This window comes from Helianthus annuus, chromosome 3 (assembly GCF_002127325.2).
Source record: "Helianthus annuus cultivar XRQ/B chromosome 3, HanXRQr2.0-SUNRISE, whole genome shotgun sequence".
NCBI lineage: Eukaryota > Viridiplantae > Streptophyta > Magnoliopsida > Asterales > Asteraceae > Helianthus > Helianthus annuus.
Window position 1 is genome coordinate 81,721,008 of NC_035435.2, and position 10,299 is coordinate 81,731,306.

The following is a 10,299-nucleotide window of genomic DNA, read 5'->3' on the forward strand; positions in this document are numbered from 1 at the left end:
ACAAATTTCTCGTACACTCTGTGGTACACGCTTTGGGTCACGGGAAGGGGGGATGTGATGAGTTTGTTGATTATGTCATGAACATCGTAACGTGTTTGATCTTGAATAGGTCGTATAACATTTAACAGATGATCTTTAATCATATGTTAGACAACATTAAAGGCGAGAGATTCCTGCAATACCCAAGGTTTGTCCAGATGCTTTCAGATGATCAAATTGCCAACTTGCCAAAGGAAGACGATGATGAATTGGAATAAGATCACATGGATAATGAAACCTTGAGGATATTGAATGTTTACAGAGGTCAACCAACAGAGCCTCCATCGAGAAAGGAGTTTGCTGCAATTACAAAGTCTGATTATCAAGCTACAGCCGATGATAAATGGAGACATGATAACAGTAATTCGGTATTTGAAATGAAAAAGATGAGCTTGTATGAGCCTATGAGATCAAAGTGGTGGGTCAGACTTGATGATAAAAAAAAGAAGAAGACCCCTACACCGAGAACTCCAGAAGCACCAACACCAAAACCAGCAAAAAGAACTCCAAAGAAGAAGAAAACTCCAACGACACCACAATTAGTTGATAAGCCTCCAAATGATGAAGCTCAACATGTTGATGATAATGTTGCAGGTGGTGATAATGAGATTTTCTCCGATGAAATAGAAAATATTATTGCTGCTCAGGATGCTACTAAAGCGGCTAAAAATGCTGAAAAGGTGAGTGGTGAAGCTGGTGGTGAAAAGACAGGTGGAGAGAAAGTTGAAACTGTTAAAGAAGCATTTGAAGAAGGTGTGGTTCACACTGATTCAAGTGAGACAGAAAGTGATATTGATCTTACGGAGATTGCACCTACTACAGGTCATAAAGGCAAAAGAGATAGAAAGGCAGGTCCGTCTCGAAAGAGAAAGAATAGTGACGATGAAGATGCTACATATGTTCCTTCGCCTGCTGAAGTTGAAAAGATAAAGAAGGGTAGAGGAAAAATGAAGCGTAAGGCTCAACTAACTGGTGAAAATCTGAGGAAGCTCAAGATTCGAAAGACTACAACGAAAGCTGTTAAAGATACAATTGGTGAATCTGTGCAAATTCCTGCTGAAAGAGTTGAAAGTGTTGCAGTAGAGGTTCCAGTTCAAAGTGAATTTCGTATAGCTACACCTCCTACATCACCAATACAAGAAACGATGCTTGTTCAGATGGAAGTTCATGTTACAACTCTCCTCAGCAATCAAAGAACGTTAAAGAACCAGGCTCAACAACGAAGAAAGCTTCAACTCCAAAGCAACAAGGTTCTAATCAAAGTTTTCCTGATGTTCCATATAACCTTGATGCTGGTCCGACACATTTAGAAGATATTGGAGATATCCCGTTCTTCAATGATGAAATAGTTGATGCACTGGCGAAAAGAGTTGCAGAGTTGGAGAAAGCTAAAGTAGAAACTGATGCAAAGCTGAAAGTGTCTGATGAAAAACTTAAAGTAACTGAAGAAAAGTTGAAGAATGTTGAGGCTAAAAACATTGTTCTGAAGAATGAAGTTCTGGAAATGAATGAAAAGATAGAAGATCTTCAGGTCGGCAACAACACACTAAATGAAATGATTGATGAATTATTGACTACTAACGTAGATTTAAATGATTCTAATGCGACTTTAAGTGCAGAAAATGAGTTAATACAGAAAGCGTTAGAAGATCTGAAGGTTGATAAAGAAAACAAATCAAAGTAGATCGAGATGCTCTATGCAGTAATCGAAGATAGACTTGGTCTGAATGTGCAAGCTGAATACGATTAGATTGGTATCCGAATAGCTGAGGCTCAGAGGATGAAAAGAGAGCAAAGAGATGCACAAGAAGTTGCTGATGCTGCAAAAGACGAAGGCAAAGGCATAGTAGTTGAAGAAGTTCTAGAATCATCAGGCCAAAAAGAGCAACAAACAAGTAATGCTGGTGATAACGTTGATATGTCTATTGTTCTCACTCAACAATTCACACTTGTAGGTTCGCCAGTGGATGTTCCATACAACAAAGCAGAAATTAAAAGGCGAAATGAAGTTAAACATTGTAAAGCAAAGGCATAGAAAGATGATGAACAGGACGACGAAGAAGGTGATGAAAAGGACGACGAAGAAGGTGATGATGATGAGGATGAGGATACAGAAGAGTTGTTCAAAGATATAGATGATTATCATGGAAGTGATGATGGTGATGATGATGATCAAGGGAGAGACAGTGGGGCATTGATTGTTAGACAAGCCGGTGCTCATCAAGTGAATGATTTTCTGGATGATACGCAAAATTCAGAACATGAGGAAGTACATCCTCAGGGGGAGTCTTCCTCTGGTACTAAACGCGTTGATCCAGTCGATCTATTCTCGTCTACTCCTAAGGTGATTTATCTGAGCCATGATGTCGAAGAAGGGGAGTTAGTAGAGAACTGGACGAGAGAGACCATGAAGGAGTCATTAGGTTTGAATGATGAGGACAATTTCACTTTCGATTTTGAGAAAGATATGGAAGATGATGCTCCTGATAGTGAATACATGTTTAAGATGGTTGATGAAGCGGATAAATTCAATGAGGTAGTCGTGGAAGATGACTTAGAATCTGATCAAGATGTTCCGTTTCACTACGCCAACAAAGATTCTAAAGATTTCCCTACCTTCATCGAGTTATTCCAAACACATAATGAAGATTAATTGAAAAGAAAAGTAGCTGAGAAGTTAAACACTGATGGTGTCCCGGAATGTTAACAAAAGAAGAACTTCGAGAAGAACAAAAGAAATGGTTCAAGTCAATGGTCAAAGAAAGGAAGTTTAAAAGACCATTAAAATTCTTCACCAGTCATTCTGATGAATCTCTCGGAGATATCTTATCATGGGGTTATCTTGAATATTTGAAAGTATACACCATCAAACGAGAATTTGGAGTTCAATACTTCAAATTTATCAAAGATATAAAGACACTGCCCTGATGGGACGTGGAAGAGTTAGTAAAGACAAAGAATATCCAACAGTGTCAGTGGGGTCCTGAAGTGAGGCATCACGAACAAAATCTTTGGTACTACATCCGCGGTCAAGCTAGAAAAAAATTTCCTGAATGGAAACCGTAGTATCCAAAGTGTACAATTAAAATTGACCCAGTAATAGGAGAAAAAGACATCACACTTTATGTGAAACATCCACGATGCATGAAGAATATGCCCCTAAAGGAAATGGAACAAAATTTTCATACAGATTTCAGAGGTTGGGCGTATGATCCAAAGACATGTCAGGCAGTGATTGCTCTTCAAGATGAAAAGTTTGTTTGGAGGAGTATCTAATGCTCGATCTAATGTGGCTGGTCAACTACTCAAAGAAAGACATTGAGTGCATGTTCTTCAACAAGATTACATACTATGAAGCTGACAAAGTACAAGCACTGCAATATCAAAAGTTGGTGACCGTGTGCTTTGAAAAAGACATCAACTCAGGCCATTATTGGAAGTCTAACTGGAGAGATCTCTAGCTTGAAGAATTCCTGAAAGAAGAACGCCACAATGAAAGAATGAACCAGAAAATGGCTGAAGCTACACAGAGAGCAAAATGGAAATTGGGAATGGGGCAATATGATACAGATCAAACTCCGATTGAAAAGGAGGAAAGAAAGACTCCCAGGTGGTCGAAGTCATTAGATGGTATTAAATAATAACGTGAATGGTGGATAACGAAGGGAAGATTCGAGCGTAAAGAGAAGTTGGCTCAAAGGGAAGAAGAGAGAAAACGAAAACTGAGAGAGAGAGAAGATACAACAAAAAGGGTTGATAAAGACTATACAGGAAGAAGACTACAACTACATCCAAGGGGAGTCTGTGAATGCACTATGTTTGTAGCTTCTGTCTTGTATTGAGTCTTATTTTATCTTGTTTTGTGTCTTGGTATTGCTTAATGAATGTTTAGAATGATATCTGCACCGAAACAAAGGTTTTGTATGTTGTAACAAGCCATCCGGACGGATGGAGTCCATCCGGGCGGATGCACATAACCCCATCCTGACGGATGGACAATAGTGGTTTCGGGCGGATGGGCATCTCCTATAAATAGGAGTGCTTGGGTCTAGTTTTAGATAACTTTTGCAATCAGAGATGAAGCTCTGTCCGATTGTTTTCAGGATCTTGTAATCTCTTTCTATTTGAATGAAACAATCGTTGCATGGTATCCGTGTGATTCTCTCAACCTATTTTCATGGATTCCGCACTTGCAAGTAGGTGTTAGATTCCAGTCGGAGCGTTCAAGACCCGAACACGGTCCTCACAGTTATTTGTCATTTGCCCTTTTTAATGACTCCTTACTTTTTAAACATATGATACATCTGTTTATGAATAAAAGAAACAATAATAAAAAAATATAAACTGCAATTGTGTAATATATATGAAATAGTTAAAAATTTTACCGAAAGTAATAGCGGCCATTGAACAAATCTGTTTGCCCAGTCCACGTAAGTCGAGTTCTTTTCAAACAATCAATGATGTAGTCACACCAGTTTAGTTCCTTTATATCAATATCTCTGTCTAGTGATTACAAAAATCTTTGGTTTACTGTGTTACTCAACATCATCTAACCCATTACTGTAAATAATCTTCGATGGGATTGGTTTACCAAACTGACTACGTCATTCCTTTACAACTTTATTTTTTGAGTTTGGTCTAAACTTGGTTACAACAAACTTTCCACCATTTGGAATCCCAAAAATATCATTGATCGAAGAACTAGAAATAGTAATTTTATAAGTTCCATCAAATATTTTGTGTGTGTTGGGATCATAGTTTTGAAGCAGCCAATAAGCAAAAGCAGTCGGGATTGTGTGTATATTTATACACAATATGTTTCCAAACCCCATTTCTTTAACGACCTTCTTCTGAGATGGAGTTAAGCCTTTAATAAAGTCAGTAAGGTTTCCAGGCGAACACCTCAAGTTCGCCTTTTGATTTGTAAACGGGTGATATTTTTGAGATGATTTTTGAATTTTTTTTTGTCGTTCATTCATTTGATGAACTCTTGATTTTCTGTTTCTTTGGTACAATTGGTTCAACCTCTTTAGTTTGCTTCCGTTTTTTTCGTTGTCTTCATTTGACAATTTTTTTATTTGCAAACACCTTAATAGTCTTGATCACATCACCTACAACACCATTATTAAACAATAATTAAAATACATTATGTTTACACCAACTTTTATGTTAAACATAACACAAGTGATACACAATGATCCTATTACAAACAAAATAGTAAGTCATTTATTGACATAATAATACACCTTATCCATTGTATTTTATACATCTAATGACACAACAATATTTACTATCGTTTGTGTTTTATGCATATAATGACACAACAGTCTATACTCAATAGTCTACAAATAAACAAACAAAACACATTACTTATGCATTTAATGGCATAATCCTTACCCACAACAGTCCGTAATCAATTTAAATAACACAATCGCAAAAATATACCATATAAATTGTATCTTATACATCTAATGACACAACAATCACAACAATATTTCTTATCGATTGTGTTTTACACATATAATGACACAATAGCCTATACTAAATAGTCTACAAGCAAACAAAACACATTACTTATGTATTTAATGGCATAATCCTTACACTCTTGCAAGAATATTAGACACAATATATATAACACAATGAAACACAAATAATACTAAACACATTCAAACCCTAGGTCAGTACATAACACAATCAAAATCAACAATCAAAGTTTGACATTGTGTTTTAAAGATGGTTTATGTAATTTTAATAATCATTAATTTTTATATAACAAAATCACTGAACTAAAATAAACACAATCATGTAAAAACCCTAAAATTAAACAATGTACCAGTTTTTTTATTCCTTTTAGCTTTTTTCTTCGTTTTCGGTTTGGAAACTTGTTCTTCCACTTCAGAAATACGCAATGTCGACTCGAAAGAAGCTGGATCAGTTAGTTGTGTAGATAACCTTTTAATCGGCAAACGACGAGGTAAAATCTGTGTTTTGTGTTGCTTAATCGGTGTATTTTGAGGCGGTTGTGCTAAAGAATCCATGAGAAATCGCTGCTATTGAAGAAGAATCGAGTGTGGAGAGTATTTTGATGACAAATCGTGTGGAAGAAGAATGAGGCGTTTGCGTTTGAAAGAAAGATTTGAAACGGGGAAGATGAAAAGTGTTTTTTAGACAAATGACCATCTTATCCTTACCCCCTATTTTATTTACAAGTATGCCACCGTGTAATTTAAAGCCTTTGATGAGTTTTTATCTGTTCTAAGGGTCAGGAATCCTTCTTATGCTTTGTATTTTACTTGGGCTTTTTATTATAACCCAACCTAATAAGGTTTGAATCTTTACATTAAAATTTAAATTCTGATGGGTTAGACTAGCTTTTCATTAATTCTTAAATACAAGATTATTCTTTTCATTAATTCTTAAATATAGGATTATTATCAAACGAAATTTTGAACAGGATTAAAAAATTCATATAAACTAGATTATTTTGTGAACCATCATATTTAAATACTTTCTAACTCCATTTACCTTTCAAATTAAGATTAAGATTTCTATAACAAATAAAATTGGATTTATAAAACCTAAGTAGGGATCCTGTACATTAACCCAGAAGTGTGAGAAGTGTATTATAACACTATATAACACGATATAAACATCGTATAACAATATGTAACACCATATAACACCATATAACACCATATAACACTATGTAACACTATATGTGTAACACCTCGAAAATTCATGTCCAATATTATATTGACACGTGTCAAGGACTTTAAACGTGTAAAGAATTGCTTTAGAGGGACTAAAGTTGACAAACAGAGAAAGTATGTGAATAAAAGGATTTAAAGTGTCAACAATGGATAAATATACCTTTCAATAACCCTACACGATGTTTATACCCTTAAACGAATGAATTATGGTTCATACGAAGCTAATTGTGGAAGAAAGTGAGAGATTACAAACTACAGGGGTTAAATGTGTCAACATGCTTAATGTATACCTCTAAGTGACCTTTTAGCAAACCCGAAGCTTTGTAACGATTAATTATGCTCACTAGAATACGTGATAAAAATTTCACAAGGTTTCGATAAAGTATGAGAAAGTTATGATAATATTCGTATACGAGGGCTTAAAAGCGACAATGTTGAAATTTAAGGCTTTACGGGTGATCACAAAGTTAACCGAGAACTTAACGGTGTTTGGTTATGTCATGGAGCCCTTAAAAGTTAAGTTAGAGGGTTGAAAATGCAAGAAATAAAGTAAAAACCACGTTTAAAAAGGATCAGGGGCCAACATGCAAACTTTTGAAACTTTTGAAACTTTGAAACACTTGTTTTACATACCAGGGACTGCCCCAATTGTTTTTCATGCACTAGGGGCACTTGTAATGATCTGGAATCATGCATAGACTTCCTTGGCATGATCCTATGTTATTTAATTCACTATATAAGAAGCTCCAATGTTGCAACATTGAGCACACTCACTTGAAACATTCACAACTCAACTTCTGGAGATTGCTGGAGCTCAAGGACAATTCCTAGAAGTCTTTAGTCGTGCTTAGGACTATTATAACTGTCCTTAACCTTTTTTAATTCAGTTTTGCTTAGTTAATTAGCCTAAAGTCAAACCATCGTAATTAAGGTTTGACTTCATAATTAATCATAATTTGTCCAGTCAAATTTCACATTGAAAGTACCTATGAGTTGGTAATTATGTTGGCAATAAACCCTTAAAAGGGCACCCTCTGATTCCCACTCTAACTACGTCAATTGTCGGGTCAAACATAATCATAAAAAGTCAACAGAAAACTTATTTTCAAATAAATGCATAATTAACAATGTAGAAGCCATGCAACCTATTTTATCACTAATATAACTTGGTAATTAATGTAAGAACATGTCTAAACATGTTCAACCTGACAATTTTCAGTTTAAGCTCGGTTCGGAACCGAAAGTCGCGAAAGTAGACTTTTGCTTTGACTTTCAGTTCTGATCCATTAGAGCATAGTTTAGAAATGCCTTAGAGCTTTATTAGGACCAGGTTTCATGTTAGTATAACCCTCTGTGATTATACAACTTGGTTCATTAGTTATCCGATTCATATGCATGTTTCCGTTAATTGCTTAAATGTTGACTATTATGCCCTTTTAACATTAAAACGTGACCTTTAAAAATGTAAAAGAATAGAAACCTTCATTACTGATTTATAGACTTGTCCCTAAAATTTGACATCAATTTGAGGTCTAGATTAGGAGTTATGCTCATTAGCGTAAATGAAAAGCTTTTTATTAATTAAACGGCATAATTAGCGTATAGCCTATCTAAACCCAATTTTTGATACCAAAATTTTTACCCAGTGATGTAAAATAATATTTTGGGATTTTTAATGATTTTTATTTATTTTTAGGCTGAGCATAACATAGGGTTCTAAGCTTGATTCGGTAATTGTCGGTTCTGCCCTTTTGGCTTATAAAATGAGTTTTACAAATCCTTTTGATACCAAACCTTTTTCTACTGATCTAATATGATAAATAAAATATTTTAAGCCTTTTGGAATAATAAAAATATCAGCTTTTCTTATAAAACCCGGAAATCGCTTAAAACCGCATTTTTACGCATTTTAAACGCATAGTATGTATTAAAACTATTTTAAACATATAGGACTTGATACCTACTGATATTTTTAGTAAATTTTTATATTCTAACAGTAAGCAAAAGTTTTAAACTAGGATTTCCAGTTTTGACCTTTTAAGCTTATGTGAAATTACCAAAATGCCCCTACAGTGCATAGTTTAGTTATAAAGAATAAATTTCACATATATCTAATATCCTACTGTTATAACTTATAAAAATAAATATTTTTACTGGTTATATCAGACCTGTAACTCAGATTAATGTTTAAACTCTTTTATAACCTTTAAAATGACCAAAATACCCCTACGGGGTGTAATTTGAGTTTAAATTCGTTTTGGGCATAATAGAAGATATCTTACTGATGTCACAACATATTTAAGGCATATTAACTTAGGAAACCTGTATATGACTCTTATTGGTTACCCGTTATGCATTTTTCGCATTCGGTTCGGTTTATGTAACTAGTTTGCATAAATTGACCGAAACGGGTCAAATCTTATCATTTTTGTCTCAAAATCCAGAATGTGTTTAGTTTACCCATATTACACAAGTCTTCAAACTTGTCGGGTCTAAATCACATTCTATTCCGGTCTTCGCTTAATTGTGCGTTTGAACCGTATCTTCCTTTAAAAACTAACCGGTCTAAGTTTAGGCTTAATTAAAGACCAGTTAGGAATCTAATAGGTTATTAAAAACCTTCGTTCCAGATTAGAGACCCGGTAAAAGCTACTTGCATTTGCTGTTTGTGAATTATACTTACTCAGGTAAATACTTTTAACTTATTTTCCCTTATACGGGCTTGGGGTACGGCATATAAAATACCGCTTAGTCGGGCATTGAATCTTTAATCGTATGAAGGTTAATTTATTGAAATGACCCGTTTAAATTGTTTTGTTTACTTAAAGCCTTTGGGGGGTTAATGACCATGTCCCGGATATCCTTGACATCATTCATTGAATGGCCACGACCTTAGCACGGGGTGTAGGCATACACCCGCCTGTGCATATATAAATAATAAGGGATAACCGCCGATTACGAGAATAACTCGCCGCGGGACTATACCATGTGATGTGTCTATTAATTTTTAACCCGGTATTCAACCCGAGCTACTGAACGTATAACGAACATGTAATTCTTTTACAAGTTTATATTTAAATAATTATCCCAAGTTATAAAATGTTTTTGTGCCTTGTGCATTCAAATCAATTTTTCCAAACCTTTTCAAAATGAGTCAGTTAAATTGTATTTACCAGTGTAAATTGACGTATTTTCCCAAAAAAGCTAAGTGCAGGTACTAATCGAAATAGGCTGGCCTCTCCTTAGCATCCATAAGAGTCTTGCAAGCTTGGATGCATTTTAAGTCTGAAGAACTACGTTTCCTTTTTATTTGATCCGCCTGTGAATCCGTTACAGTCCGTTTTGTGATACTTTGATATTACTTTATAATCAGTTTGTAATGTGATTTCATCTTTTGCTTCCGCTGTGCATTTAAAATTGTGTTGTTTGACTATGATGATATCAACTACGTCACGATACTCCCCACCGGGCCCACCAGTAATACATGGAAATATCGGGGTGTGACAGGTTGGTATCAGAGCCAACACTGAGTGAATTAAACACTAGCCTT

At 35.1% G+C, this 10,299-nt stretch overlaps 1 protein-coding gene across 1 annotated transcript; it reads left to right on the forward strand.

The window, feature by feature from the left end:
- Nucleotides 1–263: 263 nt before the first annotated feature.
- Nucleotides 264–2,692, forward strand: LOC110931790 (glutamic acid-rich protein-like). Its single transcript, XM_022175167.1, has 4 exons — nucleotides 264–1,124; nucleotides 1,226–1,696; nucleotides 1,790–1,990; nucleotides 2,090–2,692. The coding sequence occupies exons 1-4, from the start codon at nucleotides 264–266 to the stop codon at nucleotides 2,690–2,692; spliced, it is 2,136 nt and encodes a 711-aa protein (XP_022030859.1).
- Nucleotides 2,693–10,299: the final 7,607 nt, after the last annotated feature.